This window comes from Suricata suricatta, chromosome 15 (genome assembly GCF_006229205.1).
Source record: "Suricata suricatta isolate VVHF042 chromosome 15, meerkat_22Aug2017_6uvM2_HiC, whole genome shotgun sequence".
In the NCBI taxonomy this organism is placed as follows: Eukaryota; Metazoa; Chordata; class Mammalia; order Carnivora; family Herpestidae; genus Suricata; species Suricata suricatta.
The window spans coordinates 54,213,427-54,236,123 of NC_043714.1; the positions used below are offsets into that span (position 1 = coordinate 54,213,427).

Here is a 22,697-nt window from a genome sequence, read left to right on the forward strand (position 1 = left end):
TGAATAAATAAAATCAGAAATGAAAGAAGAAACATTACAACCAATACCACAGAAATTAAAAAAATTGTTAGAAACTACTATGAACAATTATTCACCAAAAATTTAGATAACCTAGAATAAAGTCCCTTAACCAATAAAGCCTAAAACTGGATGGTTTCACTTGTGAAATCTACCAGACAAATAAAGAATTAAAACAACACTTTTTAAACACTTCCAAAAATTTGAAGAGAAGGGAACACTTCCAAGTCTTTTGAGGCCACCATTGCCCTGCTATCAAAGCCGGATAAGTACACCACAGGAGAAAAACAACAACAACAAAAAAAACTACAGGCCAATAACCCTGATGAATACAGATGCAAAATCTCAACAAAATACTAGCAAACTAAATTCAAAGGCACATTAAAAGGATTATACATATTGTTTGTGGGATTTATCCCTGAGATGCAAAGATGTTTCCATATATACAAATTAAACTGTGTGATACATTCACATTAATACCATGAAAAATAAAAAATATATATATGATCATTTCAATAAGCACAGGAAAATCCATTTGGCAAAATTCAACATCTATTCATAATAAACACTCTAAACAAATTAGATACAGAATAAGCATAACTCAAAATAATAAAGGACAGCCCCACAGCTAATGTCATATTCAATGAAAAGTTGAAAAGTTTTCCTCCAAGTTGTGGAACCAAACAAGGTTGTCCACTCTCACCACTCGTATTCAATGTAATATTGGAAATCTTAGCCAGAGCAATCAGATTAGAAACATAAAAAAAAAAAAAGGCATCCAAATGCGGAAGGAAAATGTAAACCTGTCTCTGTATATGATATGATCTTATATACAGAAAATCCTAAAGACACCAACACCTGTTAGAACTAATAAGCTAATTCAGTAGTTGCAGATAACAAAATCAAAAATCAATTGCATATGTATACCCTAAATATGAACCCTATGAAAAAGCAATAAAGGAACAATAACTTTGTAATAGCATTTAAAACAATAAAATACTTTGGAACCAGTTTAACCAAGGAAGTGAAATTACTGTACACTAAAACTATAACTTTGATGAAGAAAAATTAAAGAAGATGCAAATAAAGGGAAACCTATCCCTTATTCATGGATCAGAAGAATTGATATTATTAAAATGTTCATAATACCCAAAGTTCTTTATGGAATCAGTGTAGTCCTTTTCAAAATTCCAATGGCATTTTTCAGAGAAATAGAAAAAAAAACCCTAAAATGTATATGGAACCCACAAAAGACCCAGAACTGCCATAGTGATCAGGTAAGAACTATTAGAAGAGGAACAAAGTTGGAGGTGTCACCAAAGCAATATGGAACTGGCAAAAAAACAAAAACAAAAACCAGACACATAGACCAATGGAACAGAATAGAGAGTCAAGGAAGAAAGCACCCCCTCATATACACACAATCAACTAATATTGATAAGTGAGCCAAAAATAGCCAATGGGGAAAGGAAAGTCTCTTTAATAAACTGTGCAGGGGAAACTGGATAAACATATGCAAAGAATGAATTAGATCCCTTTCTTATTCCTAAATAATCCAATTAAAAATGGACAGAGGAGGGGTGGCTGAGTTGGTTTAATGTCCCAGTTCAGCTCAGGTCGTGATCTCAGGGTTTGTGGGTTCAAGCCCCACGTTGGGCACTGTGCTGACAGCTCAGAGCCTGGAGCCTGCTGCTGATTCTGTCTCCCTCTCTCTCTGCCCCTCCCTTGCTTGTTCTCTGTCTCTATCTCTCAAAAATAAATAAACATTAATTTTAAAAAATGGACAGAGGACCTGAATAAACGTTTTTCCAAATAAGTCACACAAGTGCTCAATAGATACATCAAAAGGTACTTGATATCACTAAATCATCAGAGAAATGCAAATCAAACCTACAATGGAATATCACCTCACACCTATTAGAATGATTTTTATCAAAAAAGACAAGAGATAACAAGTGTTAAGATGTTAACAAGTGTTAAGAGGATGCCAAAGAAAGGGAACTGTCGGTGGAAATGTAAATTTGTTCAGTCACTATGGAAAACACCATGGATATTCTTCAAAAATATCAAAAAAGAACTACCAATGATCTAGCTTTCCACTTCTACATACATGTTCAAAGGAAATGAAGTCAGTAATTTGAGAAGATTACATTTTCATGTTCATTAAGCTTTACTTATAATAGTTAAGATGTGGAAACAACCTATGTGTCCAAAGATGAATGATGAGTCAACCATACTATCATTTATATGTGGATTCTAAAAAAGCCAAACTCAGAGAAATAGAGTAGAATGGTGTTGCCAGGGGCTAGGGGTTTGGGTCAATGGGAAGATGTTGGTCAAATATTATAAGTTAACAGTTATAAGATGAAAAGTCCTGGGCATCTAGTGTACATACATCATGGTGATTACAGTTAACAGTACTGAATTTATATACTTGAGAAACTCTAAGAGAACAAATCAGAAATATTCTCAGCACACAGATGGTAATTATGTGAGATGATAGAGGTGTTAACTTTATTGTGGTAATTATTTCACTATATATATATGTGTGCATCAAATTATCATGTTGTACACCTTAATCCTACAAAATGTGACATGTCAGTTATTTCCATTAAACTGGAAAAAGTTAAAATCCACTCTCCCAGCACTACCTCTGCCCCTTAGCTGGATTTCTGTTACTGTAGAGCAATTTTCTTTCATGCCTGACTTCCCCATAAGAGGTTTTATATGTTCACACTTTATATGTGCACATCTGCATTATATTTACATATCTTTTACTTTAACATTATTTCTTTTTTCAGGTTCCTTTCAGAGTGTTTTAATTTTTTTTCTAATAGTTTATTGTCAAACTGGTTTCCACATAACACCCAGTGCTCTTCCCCACAAGTGCCCTCCTCCATTACCTGCCCCCCCACCCCCTTCAGCCTTAGGTTCCTTTTCAGTATTCAATAATCTCTCATGATTTGTGTCCCTCTCTCTCCCCAACTCTTTTTCCCCCCTTCCCCTCCCTATGGTCATCTGTTAGGTTTCTCCTGTTAGACATATGAGTGCAAACACATGGTAGCTGTCCTTCTCCGCCTGACTTACTTTGCTTAGCATGATTAGCATTCATGAAAATTCATGCAATTTTAGAAGATAAAATTCATGTTGTGGGCATTTATACACTATGACTATGACTTTATGGTAACTACCTCCTTTCTTCAATGATTTTAGAATTTATTTATTTAGAAAATTAAGCATTCTTAAAACTTAACTTTGTTGGTTTTTTTATGTTTATTTATTTTTGAGGGGGGGAGGGGCTGAGATAGAGGGAGAGAGAGAATTCCAGCCAGGCTCCATGCTGTCAGTGCAGAGCTCATTAACCATGAGATCATGACCTGAGCCAAAGCCACGAGTTGGACACTTAACCCACTGAACCATCCAGTTACCCCAGAACTTAACTTATTTTTAACAAGAAAACAAAAGTGTGAACAGGAGCATTTTGACACTGTGACCTGTGTTGTCTGTTGAATGTTGTCCCTAGCATTCTTCATGTCACATTTTACAACTGAGGTTGGAATGAAATGCCGTTTTTCTGTAATACTTTTTACCTAGGAATGGCGATGTGAGGTTGTTATCTGAGTTAAAGCTAATGCTGACATCTGAATTACTTTCAAAAGGGAAAAGAAAACAAATATATCTTGTAGAAGTAGAATAATTAAATGAATTACAGTATAAGTAAATATAAGCATCTGATAATTTGATGCTAACAAAAATTCTAGTCACATGTTAAATATATATTAATTTAGGGAGATTAAATAAGGACATAAGTAGCATAAGTAGGATGGTCCTAAATGTATAAATGCATTTCATAGGATTAAAATAATTTTTTAAATCTTTGGCCTAATTATTTAGAAAATACAATATTCACATAAAAATAAATTTAGAATTACTTTCATGAATCTAGTAAACCAAATTGTTCCAAATGCACCAGCCTCTGTTCTAAGCTTAATGGAGACCTATGAAGAAATTCTCTAATGGCATGTTGCTTCAAGTACTACATTTAGCCCACAGTATCATTTTTTAATAAATTAAAAATTCACAGAATAACAAGCAGGATCATCAAAAATTGGAGTGTTAGAGAATATTTTGAAAGTATGAAACTGTGTTTGTCAAACCCAATGTGCCTCTCTATTTATACAAGCAAGAATGATCAGACCTACAAACCGTCTTTTCTGCATTATTGCAAGGCACGTGTAACAAACCATTAAAAAAATATCTATTGGAGCTCATGGAAAACAATATATAATATCAATTTCCAAAAGATAGAGAACAGCAGACATACTATAATGACATGTATTAAGTGAGAATGTGAGAGAAACAAAAGCAAGAAAACATGAGTGAAACAGACACAACATGAATCAAACTACCAGCAGCAATTTCAACTTCTAATCAAACAGCAGACATTGTATATAAACATTCTGGAAAGTTCTGTAGGTTCCACATTTGTTTTTTTTCCTCCCTAGTCTTGCTATTTAATAAAATCAGCTGTAGCATTAGCTACACTATTTCTTTAAGCATGAAGACCAGTGGATGTATTATACATCCAAATATGAGCAAAATGCTATGTAGTACATGTTAGAAGAGAGCCTATAAAACAAATACCATGAATAAATTTGTAATTTATCTTTTGGTTTATATCTTTATGTGTTATGCATGTTTAAAAATATTTGTTTTTATTATTTATCTCATTCATTAAACTTTGTCAAATGAAAAATAGACTATAATGTATATCAATATATAAGCTGAGATTATATATTATTTATGAGTTATATATTTTAATTTTTTTTCTAACAAACTTAAGCTCTGTACTGAGACAAACCTGGTTTACAGTGATGATCTCTCCTCTTACTACTTTCAACAATTAACCTTGGGCAAGTAATGTAAGATTCATTTTCCCAATTGTAAAAGATTGGTGATAATAATAGGAATTTTTTCATGTTGTTTGAAAAGCTAAATAATATAATGACTACAAAATACTTAGTAGTGTCAGGTAAAGGGACTTCATAAATGCTAAGGGTTAGACTTACTAAGCATTCATTATGTTGTAGTACAGATAGAATCTCTGCAAATTACGTGCTATTATTCCCATTTACAAATTGGGAAAAAAAAGAATGAGAAGAAAAAAACTGATGTTCCCCAGCAGACAAAGTCTTTTAACTTCCCAGAGGCCACAGTTGTTTCTTAAAAAAAAAATATATATATATATATATATTCATTTCTTTTTTATATTTCCACCAATTATATAGCACACATTGCTGCTGTAAAGAAAATATACACAAGTCTTTGTCCTTTTATTTTTTATATACATCATTTTAGCTGACTGGAAACTTTAAGAATTATCTTTCTTAGTCTTTTTCAGCCTGTAATCTGGTTGGATGTGTGTAGTGGACAGTGGACACCTAGCCGCCTCACATACACATGCTCTAGTGTGCACAGTGCGGTCTGTTTCCTCTCCTGACTCCGTGCTATGCCCTTAGCCTATGCCTTTAATAATATTGGCCATGATGATGAAATAACATGTCAGCTTTACTGTATATTTCTTAAACAAATAGATATTGAAAGACGTTGTGTAAAAAGTAGAAGAAATTGGAAATACTCATTAAATGAACACATTGCTAAAAGCAAACAAACAAAACCCTTATCAGTAACCAATCTAGTAACTTTTTCTTTGCATAGATATATGGTTGGAAACAACTCAGGCATTTTTAACTATCATTCTGAGTGTAAACATAGCCAGGTGTGTATAGATTCTAATTCTTAGAGTTTATTGGCTTAGAATATTTTGGATTAGAAGTTCAATAACAGTTTACTACAGTTAAAAACAATTGCACACATTAGTTAAAATTTAGGATTAGATGAGATATGAAATATCTGGTAGTTTGAACTTGGTTGAATTAGAATTGATCTATCTTTAAAAGGAGTTTTTGCTAAGATAGAAAAAATTTCTCACATATTTAGATACCCGAGTTTCTAAAAGGAAATTTTGAAGAACCACTTAAATGACAGGTGCCAGCAAATGTCCATACCTGTTTTATCGAGTAGCTTATAAATAATATACTTTGTATAGGGAAATGTAAATTTCCTAGTTGGTGACATTTGACATTAAAGAGTCTAATTTTCAAATATTTAGATTTTATAAACCATACATATTATATAAAATTAATGCATTTTATATGAATATTGATTTTTAAGTATTTTTTGCATATTGTATATTAAATCAAGTAACCACATTACATGGTATGCTTTCACTTTTATCAAAAAGTATGCCCATAAATAAGCTTGAAAATAAGCATTTAATAAAGAACAAAAGACCTTTAACCAATCTGAGGAGGTAACAATTCAAATTAGATTCACTTTTTTTGGGAGACAATATTAATATACTAATATTATGAAGTCAGAGATACTGAACTAATTTGTTCATGAGATGATATATTTCCAAATGAATAATAATTAAATGGTGAATATGACTTTATTATAATTGTACCAGAAATGTTAAGCATCCTGTGTAAAATAAAATTTTACCCGTAACATATTTTCCCCTCCATTCTTCCATTCAAATCACACTAACCTTGTCCTAAAGTTTGTAGGATGCGGATGTCCATCATATAAGGATAAGTAGTCATATTCTTCTTCTAGAGCAAATGACTGAAAAACAATTTGTATTCTATTTCGTTCTTCTGCTATTATTACCCATGTACAGTTTGCACCATTTGGATATCCATATGGAAAACCAGGGCTTTCTATAGTGCCATTAAGTCCTTTTAAAGTTCCACCACATGTATAAATAAATCCTGCAACAAAAGACAAATAAACAGATATTAATATTATACAAAGCACAAACAATTCAGGAGATATATAATTTGAAAACACTTTTTGTTTTTCTAAAACCTTTGTTACCATAATTTTGTAAATGGCAAGATCTAGGTAAATTACCTAATTTTCTTTTTCTAAAAGGTAAGACATGATTAACAAAATACTGGAAAACTTGCCATTTATCATGCATCTTGTGGCTAGCAATTATAAACCAGTCAATGAAGTAAAATTCTCCACACATCATTATCCATTTCGTGATCCAACAGAGAAACAGAATCTTGAACTTGATACCTTCCCTTAAGTAGTTTCCAATCTAATTGTGGACACTTATACACAATACTGAAAATTTTCTGTATTAGCATGCATTTTGGATCTTAAAAATTAACTCCACTTTTTCTTGGTACAGCATGCTAACTTTTTAAAAAGTTTTTGTTCATTTTTGTGTGTGTGAGAGAGAGAGAACAGGGGAAGGGGCAGAGAAGAGGGGGACAGTGGATCGGAAGTGGGCTTTGCACTGACAGCAGAGAGCCAGATGTGGGGTTCGAGCTCAGGAACCACAAAATCATGATTTGAGCCAAAGTTGGACACTTAACCAACAGAGCCACGCAGGTGTCACAGCATGCCAACTTTTCTTGTGTCTATATTTCTACCATGTTCAGTGTGCCTTAGGAAAATCCTTTCCACCCTTATGCTACCAGGAGGATAAATGGTTCAGATCTTAAAAAAAAAAACAACTATGTAATCATTCCATCTTTGACCAGAGTAGCTGGCCCATTATAAAACCAATTTTTAGCCAACAATATCTGAGTGAAACCTAATGTTGGGGGAAAATACATTGAAAATTTCAATCCTGGACAACTGACAGCAGCCATCATAGGAACTTTTAAAATTCTATGGGAGTTTTAATTCTATGGAAGATACAAATTTTTGACAGCTTGACTCTTGGAGACACCTAGAAAATTTATCATGTTTCTCAAGAAATGATGTGCTAGTCTGTAGTAATATTGGATAATGTTAAACTCTAAAATTTATACAATGCTCAGGCAAGATGGCCCCAGCATGAAGCTAGACTAGTCATCAGGCAGTGAAAACTTGGATCCATGGTTGCAGAAGTTCTGGTAAGAATTCTTTGCTTTGGTGTCATTTCCAAACCTGTGGGTTGTACATGAAGCTTCTGTATCATGAAGCTGTACGTTTGAGATACTGAGCTAATTTGGGGGAGAGAAAACTGTACTATCCAAGAGGGAATGAGTATATGATATACAGGTATGGGCATTTTTGAAAACTATCAGGAAACATTCATGAAAGATGGGAAGCCAGAGTTGTAGATTGTGGCAGACAGGGACTGATTTGTGACGGTGTACATTCATTCCTCACTTTTTTCTTTTTGAGTTTTTTTTCCTTAATGTTTATTTATTTACTTTGAGAGAGAAAGAGTCAGCAGAGGGAGGGGCAGAGAGCTGGAGATAGAGAATGCCACGCATCCTCTCAGAGCAGAGCGACATGGGGCTCCAAACCACAAATCATGAGATCATGACATGAGCTGAAACCAAGAGTTAGACATTCAACTGACTGAGTCACCCAGGCACCCCATTCCTCACTCTTTTCACAAGAGCACCTTGCCTTTGCTAGGGGATCCACCTCTACCAAACAATGACAGGCTTTAGAGTAAGTAGCTGGTCTTACTGACTACAGTGGTCAGGCAGGTGGCTGAGGGAGGCCTAAATCAGTATCACCCTATCCTCCTACCCATATTTACTACAGGAATCTACTTTGATTATCTCCATTCATGGCCAAGTCCTAAACCTGGGACATTCAGTATTGATATAAAGCACAGTTCTTGTTTTTTTTTTTTTTTTTTTTTTTACTTTTAAAAAACTACCAAGAAGTTGGATAAGGTAGAGGTTTTTAAAAAAATCAATATTTGTGTGTACACAGATATTTTTGCTCATGCACCAAAAGTCAAATAGGGCATTTTATGATTTTCAAAAATAAAAAAAAGGAGAAAGGTCCATTTTAAATTGCTTCTTACAGAGCAATTAGTTTGAACCCTTGGTTAATTAGCTATCACCCATTTCTATTAGTTTTCTGCCTGAACAGCTTCCAATTTGAACTTCATAACTAAATGCAAGCATGAATCCCTTCAGCTATGATCTGATCTATGGGCTGTTTTATATATTCTCAAGCCCCATAACCCTTATGGTTTTAGAAAAAGGACATATGTCCTGAAATAACATGCTCAGCTTTGTCCACCAATTCTCCAAGTGCCTGCTGATTCATACATTTTAGTTCCTGCCCTTTCCTTTTTTTCCCCCTAGAGGCAAATTAAGAACTACACCTATTTTTTCCTTCTTATCTGTGTTCTTCATTTTATTTTCATTTTTTTCTGTTTGATTAAACATCACATGATTCAAAATAATATAGTGCATTTTCCAGCAATAGGTTTATAATTTCCACGCCCCCCAAAATAAAATCAGCTTAGTGTGTATCTTTCTAGACCATTTCTAGGCAAATGCAGATATGTGCATATTTCCTGCTTAATATATATATTACAAATTGAATCAGCCATATTATGCATAATTTTCTGAATCTTTTTGTTTATATCTATACAATATCACTTATAATCTTCTGCAATATAAGTACACCTATATTGTATACATGTATACTTCCCCTACATTCTTTTGTAATCATGGCATAGTTATATGGCATATGGTATGCCTATACTTTAATATATTTAGTGTATCATTTATTGACAGCTTTAGAATTTGTGGTTTCAAAGAACAACTTTGGATGCATATCCTAGTGCACATGTGTGATATATACTTAAGATAGAATTCCAGAAATGGGAGTGCTGGATTTTAAACTTAGGTGGATGCATACAAACTATCATCCATGGATGTGAAAATTTCTGGTACCATCAGGTTATGAAATGTTTTCAACCTCTGTGTTCGATTTTGGCAACACTAGATTTTTTACAAGAAAAAAAATGTTATCTTAGTATTTTATTGGCATTTCCTCTGGTAACTATCGGGATCAAATGTCTTGTTCTTTGCTCCTCATTCATTCGTAATTCTTTTATTAATTACCTTTCCATATCCTACACTTATTTTTAATGGATACTTTACCGTTTTTTAGTTGCATTTTAGGATACAATTGCTCAGCTCTTGTTAGTTTTTGATAATCCATTTTACCTTTCATATATAAATTTCTAAATGAAGTGATTTTGATTATTTGTTATGTCTCATTGCTTTCATAATTTCACAACTTCTTATTGCCTTTTACAGTATAAGTGAAGCTTCATCTCCTTTTCCACTCATCTCCTTTTATGATATTTCTTCAATATTTGTTCATCTATTCATCACATATGTCATGCCTCAGGGATAAAACAATTAAAAGGACATTATTCTAGCCTGTCTTCATGGAACTGACAAACTGCAACATGAGGCAGCATGGAAATGCAGATCATTATTATTATTATAGAAAATGAAAAGTGCTATGCTTGGGGTAGGAACGTACTGCTGTAAGAATGTATGGAAACAAAATTTAATCTAGGGAATTCAGTACATGTTAACGGAAAACCCATCTCAAAAATTGGCGACATTCCATAGATTTAGTCTTCGACAGATTTTGAATGCCTTACGTTGTATTTTTCACACCTTAACTTTCCATTTAAAGAGTCAATTTATACTTAAAAATAACTAAAATTTACATGATTTGGGTCACATAGTCAACAAGAATTTGGTTAAGAATACAGATTTTTGAGCATCTTTTCATGTGTCTGCTGGCCGTCCGGATGTCTTCTTTGAAAAAATGTCTATGTCTTCTGCCCATTTTTTCACTGGATTATTTTTTTGGGGGGGTGTTGAGTTTGGTAAGTTCTTTATAGATTTTGGACACTAACCCCTTATCTGATATGTGATTTGCAAATATCTTTTCCCTTTCTGGTGGTTGCATTTTAGTTTTGTTGATTGTTTACTTTGCAGTGCAGAAGCTTTTTATCTTGATGAGGTTTCAGTAGTTAAAGTACCTTGCCTTTGGAGACATGTCCAGGAAGAAATTGCTGCTGCTCAGGTCAAAGAGTGTTATTGCCTGTTTTCTCCTCTAGGGTTTTGATGGTTTGCTGTCTCACATTTAGGTCTTTCATCCATTTTGAGTTTATTTGAGGAGGGCCTTTGTTGGGATGAGCACTGGGTGTTGTATGTAAGATATGAATCATGGGAATTTACCCCCAAACCAAGAGCACGCTGTATACACTCTGTTATTCACCTTGACAATAAATTATATTAAAAATACAGATTCTCTTATGTTCATACCTTACCTTTTTGTACAGTATAAAAATATAATGATTGTATAGTATTTTGTAATATTTTAAAATTTATTTTCTTTTCTTTTATGCTAACAAAGATCTATGACATTACAAGAAACATATTTGTGTTTAGCTTTCATTTTTTTCCACACCTGTGTTTATCTACTGCAATTGGGCTTTTGTGCCCAATTATACTGAATGACTTTTTTTATCGCCTAGAGTTCACAGTTTTATTGACACACAGCTTTGTATGATTAAGATTGTAAAGAACTTAATAGTAGCAGTTAACCTTTTTTTATTGTGGTAAGTAACATAATATGAAGTCTATCTTCTTACCAGGTTTGAAGTGTACAATATTGCTAAATGCATGCAAAATGCTGTACAGCAAGCAGATCTCTAGAACTTTTTCATCTTGCATGAATGAAACACTCTACCCATTGAAAAATAACTCTTAATTTACCCATTTTTACACCATGCTTCTTTCTTCTGCATGAACTGGACTACTTCCAATACTTCGCATAAGTAGATTTATGCGGTATTTGCCCTCCTGTAACTAACTTACTTCACTTAACATGGTGTCCTCAACGTCCATCCATGTTGTAGTGTGTGACAGGATTTCCTTCTTCTTTTAAAGCTGATTTCTATGGTAAATACATGCCTCATTTTCTTTATGCATGAACTCTTCCATGGAAATTTAGATTGTTTCCACTTTTGGGCTATTATGAATAAAGTCGCAATGAATATGGGAGTGCAAATATCTCTCTGAGATCCTGATTATAATTATTCTGGATGGTTTGATTATATTGTAGTTCTATTTTTAATTTTTTGAGTTCAATTTTTAATTTTATTTCAAACATTTAAAATTTTAATACTGTCTTCCTTACTACCTGCACCACTACCAGTAAATATTTCATATCAGATGAAGTGTCTGAGTGTGTGTGTGTGTGTGTGTGTGTGTGTGTGTGTGTGTGTGTGTGTGTGGCTGGGTGGGTGGCTGTGTGTGTTTAAGTAATAAGTAAAAGGGGTGCCTGGGTGGCTCAGTCGGTTAAGCCTCCAACTTTGGCTCAGGTCAGATCTCACTTTCGTGGGTTCGAGCCCCGCGTCAGGCTCTGTGCTGATAGCTAGCTCAGAGCCTGGAGCCTGCTTCTGGTTCTGTGTCTCCTTCTCTCTCTGCCCCTCCCCCTCTCATGCTCTGTCTCTATCTGTATCAAAAATAAATTAAAAACATTTAAAAAAATAATATGTGAATTCTAAGGTGTCAAATCGATGCATGTAGAATTGTTAATGATCCTTTTTATGTTGGTAAGGTCTGTGGTGTATCCCCTCTTGTACACCTAATATTAACATTTTGTGTTTGTTCTCATGTTTTGTCAGTCTTCCCAGTGCTTTGCCAATTCCATTGATCTTTTCAAAGAACCAAAAGTTTGTTTCATTTATTTTTTTCTCTATTACTTTCTTTACTCTGTTTTCAAATTGTATGTAACATTTTTATTTGACTCTTCTTTATATGTTATATTTCTTTGTTGAGACTTTTGATATATTTACTGTCACTTAATTTTCTTATCTAAGTGTTTGCATTGTTTGTTGAAGAAGTTTTTATTGTGACTGCTTTACTTTTTAAGTATTTATTTCTTTTGGGAGAAACAGAAACAATGCAAGTGGGGGAGGGGCAGAGAGAGGGGCACTTCCAGTGTAGAGCCTAAAACAAGACTCGAACCAAGGAGACTATGAGATCATGACCCAAGCTGAAACAAAGAGTCAGACACTTAACCGAGTCACCCAGGTGCCCCTTATTGTGGCTGTTTTAAAATATTTGTCAGATAATTCTAAAATCTCTGTCATGTGGTGTTGGTATTCATTGGCTGTCTTTTTTCATTTCGTTTGAGATCTTGATGGCTTTTGAAAATAAAAGATTATTTTTCTTGCTATCTGGATAATTTCATTTATGTTATGAGATTCTGGTTCTTATTTAAATCTTCTCTTTAGCTGGCTTCTTCTGAGGCTGTTCCAGGTAGGAAAGTGCTAGTGAATACTGCCTCGTTACGGTCTGCTGGAAAGAGAAATCCATGTTGTCTAATATGTCGATTAATAACTAAGGGAGAAGTAGTAGTGTAACTACATGATGCTGAACTTCCTTACCTACCCTAGACCTTTCCTTTACCTTCCCTTTACTTACACCACCCCGCCAGGAAGCAGTGAAAAACCCTGTTCTGTGAGGTGGGGGTGGAAATTTAGGTCCTTTAATATCAAGGTCAAGGCATTACAAACAGAGAGGATCCCTTTATGCAATTTTTTCTCTCTTTTTCTAAACCCTATGATTATCATTTTATTCTTCCACACGTACTTTCTTTTACTATTTTCTTTTGGAAGATGTACATTATATGACACATGTTCAAATGAATTGAGAGATCTAAAGAAACCACTTTTTTTTTTTCAAGATAAAGCAAAAGGCAACAATAGATGTAACAATATTAACTGGCAAGACTGTGTCATTTTTATGACTGCACAATATTCCAGTGTGTGCGTGCATTTATCTTCCTTTTCCATTCATCTAATTTCAATGGACATTTAGGTTGCTTCCATAATATGGTTATTGCAGATAATGCTGCAATAAACATAGGGGTAGATATGAATTAGTGTTTGAATTACTGTTTTGGTTTTCTTTGAGTAAATTTGTAGTGGACATTAGAGTTTCAAAAAACCTTTATAACAGTGTTTTCTCTCTTAGGCTTTAGAAGCTAATGATAAAAATAGATATTAACAAATAGTTTATAAACACATATGATATAAAAGAAGTCCTTGAAAAGCTGTCTAAAATCTAGGGAAAATAAAGAAACATTCAAATCTAAGTCAGTTTTTTAATGAATCAAACTTGTTTTTTGACATTTCATTTTATATTATATATTTGCCAATATCAGACAAATATGTATTTTGGGTTTAAGGTAAGATTTAGGTTTAAGGAGGTTCTCCATATGGCATAGTTTCTAAAGTATGTCAATCACCAGCATGTTGTAAATGGCACTTACATTCCAAATTTTGCTACTCAAAACATTCAGCTATTCTGCATATCCAAAATAGACATTCATTTGATTCTTGACGGTAAGAAAGAAATATGTAATTTTGTTTTCCTGTGCCCATTGGACTTTTAAGTGTAATATCCTTGTGTTGGTTTGTCCAGTTAGTCTGGGATTACCTAGAATATTCACCATTTTCCATAGTAATGGAACTGTCAGACTTGTAGAGTAGCCAAAATATTTCCAGTAGTATTTGAAAGATTCTAAAGGAAAAACATCAAGAAGAAAAATGGGATAAATGAATCAATGATGAATGAACATTTAGAGACATAATATGCCTCTTGAAATTAGATATAAGCAATGAAGGAAACTATATTAATCAGGCAAATGAAATTGTCTTAGACAAATATTATCAGATTTCATGTAAACATTAGCCTGTAATGTCAATGTGAGGAAATCGATGGTCTCCTGTTGCTTCCTAGCTTCAATACTGACTTTCTGATGCATTTTCAAAAGCAAAGAATTACTACTGTAAGTGAATATTCCCACTGAAAATTATGAAAACTGAATTATTTCTAAATCATCATGTGGACTTCTAAAGAGTTCATCAGGAAAAATTTTCAGTGAAATTATAATATAAATGACTTTTAAATTGATCTGATTAGCACAAAAAATATTGAAGGGCAAGGATAACTTATTTAGTTATCAAGCCCTGTAGTCAAATAAGATATCATGTAAAGATTATTAGTATTGTCAGTTTAAGCTTTCGGAAACTGTGGGTTTTATTAGACATTGACTACAGATGTCACATTCTACCTCTAGTGATATATGCATTATATCTTTTTTCTGTTGGACTGAAAGAACGTTTTAAACGTCTCATGCTCTACCAACTGAGCTAGCCGGGCACTGAAAAAACGTTTTAAAAAATAGTCCCTTAATATGATGCTTTTCATCATATTTTTCTGTTACTAATACTTTAATTGTCTTATAAACTTTAGCCACTAAAATGGATATTAATTATAACTAATCATATCCTATCCTATGAATCATATGTTCTCTCAATGCATTTTGGAACAATTCCAATACCTTGAATAATCCAAAAACTTCATAAAGCCCCGTTCTCTCCACATTGTTACATAGATCTTCTGATTACATTTTAATATTGATTTTTAGTTTATATGATTCCTCTTCTCCATAAGTAAAATGTCTCTCACATCGGTCATCTCACTATCTTTATTACCCCTCATACTCTGTACATTAAGAAAATAAACTTTGGATTTACAGATAATTGGCCTTTATCACTTAACAGCTATGTAAGCCTGTGGAATTTAGTTTTTCTGAGACTCAGTGTCCTGTCCTATAAATTAAGAATGATAATAATGCCCAGCTTAGAGAAGTTTTGTGGATTAGCAATAGTACATATGTAACCACCAGAAAATTAGAAAAAGATGACTGTTATTTCAACTTCTAAAATCTATACCAGCTATGTCTACCTAAATTTAAATCTACCTTACTTCTTCAAAATCCTCTTATTCCATCTCTAGAATCTTTATAAAATCTACATAAATATCAGTTTATATTTCTTTCAATAATATTGAGCCATATATATACATATATATACATGTATTCATACATATGTGTATATATACACAATGCTCTTGTTCAAGGTAATAAATTATATAATTTTCTTGTAGAATTTTCACAGTGATTACACACACAATGATTATATGACTATGTGAATAACTTTATTTGGATTATAAATTTGAAATGATTTATTGTCCTGAATTCAGAAATGTCTACATGCCAATTGTTCTTTTCTTCTACTCAAATATCATTACCTCTTTTCTTTTAACACTTTTTGTCTTAAGCACCTGGTCATAGATTACATCTGGAGCTTTTGCCCTCCAGCCCTCCTGCTTCTGTTTGATTTTGACAATGTGCCAGCAGGAGATGGCAGTCCAGAAGAAAGGAAAGGTCACTGTGGTCATTGCCCTTACATACTTGATACTGAGTACTGGTAGTGGCTGCTTTTTATAGTTATATCTCCTTGGAAGAAGCTCTCTTTTTACATTAGTAAATTCCCTATATTCCAAGAACAATGTGGGGCTTTGTTGCTGCTGTCATTGTTCTGTGTGTGTGTGTGTGTGTGTGTGTGTGTATGTGTTTCCCTTTTGCACCTTCAGGCCTAAAGCCCTACCAACTCTCTGCTGGGAAAAATTTCCCAATATGGTGAAGAGAATTGGAGTTTGTACAAAGTACTGTAAGGAGGTGGATTTCAGAGTTGGCAAAAAGAGCAACTAGAATTTATGGAATGGAGTATGGAAAAGACAGAATTGTACAGAGAGTGGTGCCCAGGAGTCTGTGTGTGTATTCACTATAAATTTATGGTTGAGGGCAATGCTATAGAGTACATATCGAATAAGATCATCCAAAGATTGTTAGATAACAACCTCTGTGTGCTTCATTGCTGGAATGGAGAAGGTAGAGGTTGAGCAGTATCAGGGAAGGGCAGTACAGCAGATTATTAAAGTGCTTGTCTTTCTGTTGTAGCAAAATCTGATCAACCTACTCTTAACATATCTAGCATCCAACTGAGACGCCCGGAATATTGGGAGTGTGAACCCACGCCATGAACATAAGATATAGACATCTACCCTAGCCTTACCTCTGTAAAGCTAAAGGCAAACTCTGACAAGATTCACTGGGAAATAAGGTTTGGAAGTTGTGTCCTGCCAAACTACAGGGCTAGCCAAAACGCTTTGAGCTTTCCATTGATCTCCATTTATAAAGTATAAAAATCAGAACTACTCAAGTTTAGGGTGATAATGAAATAATTCAAATCCTTTCCAGATCAAGAATACAGTCTCTAAGATATAAATCTCCCCAATGCCCAAAATTATCAAAATTTACTGGGGTTTGAGATAAGCAGGAAATGGAATCCACAGCTGAAGAAGAAGAGAGAGGGGAAAATGTGAGGTAGTCCTGAATTTTCTCAATTGTCAGTTGAGGAATCAGATCTGTAAAGAATAAGTAGGAATAATTGTCCAAAGATAGCTCTATCAAATGGCAGAATTGGGGTTTGAACTCATATATACGTCTGGCTCCACCATTTAAATTCCATAACTATACTATTTGGGTTTTTTTTAAAGCTTTTCATTTTAAGTAAAGTCCTTTACTAAAGGTCAATGCCACGCTCACCTGGCCATTGATCTTTTATTTCTATTCTAGGCCTGTTCTACTCTCTTCTCAGTCCCCATTCATGGTCAATTGCTGGGGACGATTTGTTTTAATTTTCTATAATTTTTTCTTTGAAATTATACTCAATTTAAATAATTATTTGACCTCTCTTGGGAGATTATTTCTGAGTTTCCAACCACCTTCTTTTAATTTCATCACTGATGAGACACATAACAAACTTTTTTAGACCATAAATGTTAAGATAAATGGTCATGAAAAAAATTCTGGGATGGCTTCTCAAAACCCTGTTAAAAATGAGGGAGTCAAAATGCTCTTCTGTATGCCACATTTCAAATAAAGGTGCTTTTCTGGTTATGGAAAAACTAGCTGACAAGTGCTAAGAAAACTAGATTAAAAAAAAATGAAACTCTGTATGTCTAACAACATACAGTTTCTATACGCAGAGAAGCTTTTTCAGAATGTATCTGTGACTTCAGATTTCTATATTTTTAGCCTGCCTTGTTAGAGTAAACTTTACTCCACTCCATCTAGATGTAATTTCCTGTCTCCAGTCATGTATTTAAAGTAAGTAAATGACACACATACACACACACCCACAAATCACCACAAAGCATAGCAATTATAATTTATAGTTATGTGACAATGAATATTGATTTATTAATCTTAGGCTTTGCCATGGTTAAAATACAAACAGGATTTATTTTCTCTATTGTTTATAGAGAATTTACAGCTTTAGGGTACCAGTGAGGAAATAACTAAGACTCTGTGGTGTCTGACATTCGCTTGCTTTTCCTTGACTTCTTTTTTATGACAAAATAAAGATACTCCAGGCAATGGAATTTTTACAGATTATTATATTTTGGGGTGCTAGAAATTCAATCACTTCATACTTTATGAAATCCAGAGGTGTCTTACAGTCCTCCAGACATGAGCTGCATGTCATGTTTATTGCCTGAACACTTCTATTAAAAAAATCCCTGCAAAAAAGCGCTGAGCTGGAAAGAGCAGAGGAAATATTTCTATATCAATAAAGTAACTGAAAGGCTTTCATGGTTGTATTTTCAAACGTATCTTCCTTTTGACACTTATTTTTCTTCACTGCAGTAGCAATAATATGATTTTCCTTTTTTCTTCTTCTTATTGTTCCCCTACACATCTTAACCTAGTGCTAATAATAACTGTTCTGGTTATTATCTTCTTCCACACCTCTATGGCTCTTGCTTTTGGCCTGGAGTCACTGTTTACTGTAGAAGGAATAGTGCATTGAAAGGCATGTAAAGGTGAAAATCAGGCTCTTTGTGATTCCAAAGAGCTGTTAGAGCCCTTGGCACATCAGCAGACAAATCACAGGAGCCACTAAAATCCCTTGCAGGCTTTCTTTCTTGCGTGTTTTGAAAGCCTGCGTGTGAGTGACAGGTAAGATGACATTACCATTTTGGGGTACACAGCTCTGAAAGTGATGCAGTGCCGAAGAATAAAGGGAGGTAAAAGATAAGTTGTTGTTGAATTGGTTTTCACACCACTGAAAGTGTATTTTAGTTTAATGGTAGTGACAGTCCGGCTCCAACCTGCTGACAGATGGCTGCTAGCAAGAAGATGTATTTGAGACTTACTGTCAAGATACAGGCTTTCATGTTAACTAAAGAACAGTTTTCTAAAAAGAATATTTCAAAGGATGATGAAAATAAAGAGAAATGATATTTAACACATACACTGCGAAAGAAATATCTGAGAGCCCAAAGCAGGCTTAATTTGGCAAAGGGAAGATAACTGAAGTTCCTATGTGTGAGCACCAACAAGAAAAAAGTAAATCCTTATGAAAAAGGGTTGATGTTGGGCTTGGACATTGTGTGCATAAGAGAGTCCACTGAAAATGGCAAAGGTTACCAGATAAGTGCACTGAGAAAGACAGTCACTTCTGGTTCTCTAACCAGAAAATTAGAAAAGAAGAAGAGTGAGCTTAATTTTAATGTGCCCTGACCAACATATTCATTTAGCATAGTATTGATATCTATTTATTGGAACCATGAATTATCATTAATGAGATTAAAGGTGTTATTGAGAGGCACCTGGGTGGCTTAGTCAGTTAAGCATCTGAATCTTAATTTTGGCTCAGGTCATAATCTACTGGTTGGGGAGTTGGAGCCCTCATCAAGTCTGTGCTCTCCCTCCCTCTCTCTCTGCTCCTTCCTTGCTGGTGCTCTCTCCCTCTCTCTCAAAATAAATAAATAAAACTTTTAAAAAAGGCGTTATTAATTGATATGTGTGCCAGTTGCTCTTCTAAGGTGCTTAACATACATGACCTCCACCTGTAGTTTTGATCATACCATTTTGAAATACCTACTAGTATTATCCTCATTTTACAGGAAAGGAAATGGAAGCACAGAGAGTTTACATAATTTCACAAGATCGCATAGCTTTAATAAGTAGTAGACCCTTGTTTCAGAAGCAAAATGAACCGATGGCCCTTATTCTTATGCATTTACTGAAGTCCCTTATATAATATATGAAATTTTTCGAAATGTTAAAATGCTTCTCTTACCAGAGCACCCAGCTTTGGGAAGCAAGAGTAAGATTGAAAAAGAGATTCTTTGGTTATTAAGAATAACAAAGTTGAGCTTGGAGATCAAGGGGGCAGGTGTGTCTGGCAGGAGGAGGGCAGGGCTCTACATCCTGAGACTAAAAGTGTTTTCCGAATTCATAACACAATTGAACCAAAAGCCAAAAGAAGTAGTCATGGAATGCTCAAGGATATGGTGCTTTTGGTTTGGTTTTGCTTTGCCATGGTGTGTGTGTGTGTGTGTGTGTGTGTGTGTGTGAGATTTAAGATTTATCTTTTTCAATTTTAGGCTTACATGTGTCATACAGAATTCTCAGTGCATTTATAAGTTTAAATCCATTCATTTTAGACCCTTAAACAATATATAATAGACTCTATATAATTCTTGCTTCTCCAAGTAGATACTTTTTTATACAATTATAAAATACATTTATTAATTTCATATCTTAATAGTGTCACTAGTTTACTACTATTTGATTTTAACTTATGAGGCCAAGTTGGAATGATCACAAGAGAATCAGTGAGAAGTAAGAATGACAGAATTCTTTAGTTCTTGTAAAATAAAATCTTTGTCAAAAAAATAATGAAAGCAGTTTCTTTGGGTCTCATAATTAAAAATCTGGTCTGAGGTGGAGAGGATTTCTTACTGTTCTTGCAAAATTAATGACCCTTCATCTTTCATTTTATGGACTCCATTTACTGATGTCTAACATTGACCAGCACATGCACCAAATGGACATGTATAAACCATTATTTTTAATGTTTCCAACTGCAAACTACTAGAATATAAGGAGATTTTTCTTCCTATGTGAGATGGTTATAAAATATATGTTGTAGAGTGAAAGAATTGCTAGTTCATGAAATTTTATCATCACTATTATAACTGGAAAAGGTACAGGAAACAGCACAGATACTTAATGCATTTATAGAGATATCCAAGCCATTTATGTCTGACAGATATAAATAAAGGAAAAGATATATAATTTTTTAAAGATTTTTTTAAAAATCAAGTTTATTCAGAAAGAGCGCACACACAGGAGAAGGGTAGAGAGAGGGAGAGAAAGAGAGAATCCCAAGCAGACCCTACACTATGAGTACAGAGTTCCATGCAGGACTTCAGCCCATGAACCGTGAGATCATGACCTGAGCCAAAATCAAGAGTCAGACACTTAACTAAGCCACTCATGCACCCCGAAGTAAGCAATTTCTTATATACCATATTAAATTGTCATTCTTAGGAATAACCTGTTTTCATGTTACCATATGACCTTAAATTGATATCTATTTCAAAGAAGATAATAATTATAGAAAAGAGAATATCTCCTTTCAGAGATGATCTGCAAAACGGGTCAGCACCAGTGATGCTGGGATCAACTTTCCAAATGCTTCCTATCATCCCTGGATTCCCATGCTACTCCTCCCATCAAGAAGTGAAATCTGTTTTGCCTCCTTGAATCAGGGTAGACTGTGTGAATTCCTTTTTCCAACAGAGTGCAGCAGAAGTAAATCTTTGCCAGTTCTGGGCCTGCCCATTGAGAAACCTGACAATTTCCAGTTTGAGTCTTGGAGACCTTGGGTACTATATCAGAAATTTAACTCTTTGCCAGAGAGAGACACAACCAACCACGGCCTTTGCAGTCACCCCAGAAGAGGTCCAGGACGTGTGTGTAAAGTCATTTTGAATGTTGCAGCCCCGGTTGGGGTTCAAGGTAAGGGCAGCCCTGACATCACTACATAGAAGAACCACCTAGCTGAGCCCAGACAGCACAGGGAATGATGACATGTCATCATTGTTTTAATCCACTAATATTGGCATATAATTTCTTTTTCAGCAATAGATAACTGAAACATATGAAAAACTAGGACATAATAATTGAACCTAGAGAATTAAATTCAAAATTTCCTTAGAGATCCCAAACCCTAAAATAAAGAGATTTCTCCAAAGGCAACACAGTAAGAAGTATTAGTATAAATCAGGAATAGCTCTATGTGGAGAGTGAACACTTACTATTTAAATTAATTTGAGCAAGCCACTAAATTCATTGAGAAGTAGCATCCAATTGGATGCCAAGTGTTTCCAACTTTATTTATAGGGTAAAGATCAGACCCTTCTCATTTTTGTCAGTGATTACTGAAAGCCCTATTTCCTGTACCTCGTGTGTAACTCTTCCCTGATTCATTTCTAATTTCTAATTCACTATGTTTTAAAATGTAAAGGAAATCATGTCACACCCTATCTGGTATTCTTTAATGGATTTCCATTATCTTAAGAATAAAGGCCATGTTCAAGGCATGAATTTCCAGCTCCCTTGGGCCTGACTCTTGTTTACCCCCCACCCTCAATTCATGTGATGCCTCTACTTCAAACCCAAACTCCAGTCACAGGAAGCTTCTAAGCCTTTGCATCTACTGTTCTCTCCTCCTTTTTCCCTTTAGACCGGATTTTTATGTACTAAAGAAAAAAAAATACCCTTTTAGCTGATATTACCTTGCACTCAAGTCTAAACCATTTACCCTACCGTTAAACTACATAGTACTTAGCATATGTACTCATCATAGCATTTACCACCCTCCATTAGTGTGCTTCCTAAGTAGTGGAGGATGGCTTTTAGTTCTTTATTCCAGCACCCAGCCTAGTGCCAAGAATGCCAGCAAATGCAGCTCTTATTGAATGAGTGTGTGAATAACAGAGGAAATGGATAATGCATGTGAAAGTACTTTATAGAGTTAGAAGTGCACTGAAAAT

At 34.4% G+C, this 22,697-nt stretch overlaps 1 protein-coding gene across 3 annotated transcripts in view; it reads right to left on the minus strand.

The window, feature by feature from the left end:
* Positions 1-22,697, minus strand: part of CSMD3 (CUB and Sushi multiple domains 3) — a 1,185,533-nt gene that overhangs the window by 1,054,053 nt on the left and 108,783 nt on the right. For all 3 annotated transcript variants that reach the window (XM_029923716.1, XM_029923715.1, XM_029923714.1), the window contains exon 2: positions 6,629-6,851. In XM_029923716.1, coding sequence (XP_029779576.1) covers positions 6,629-6,851 — 223 coding nt within the window. The remainder of the gene's footprint in view (positions 1-6,628; positions 6,852-22,697) is intronic.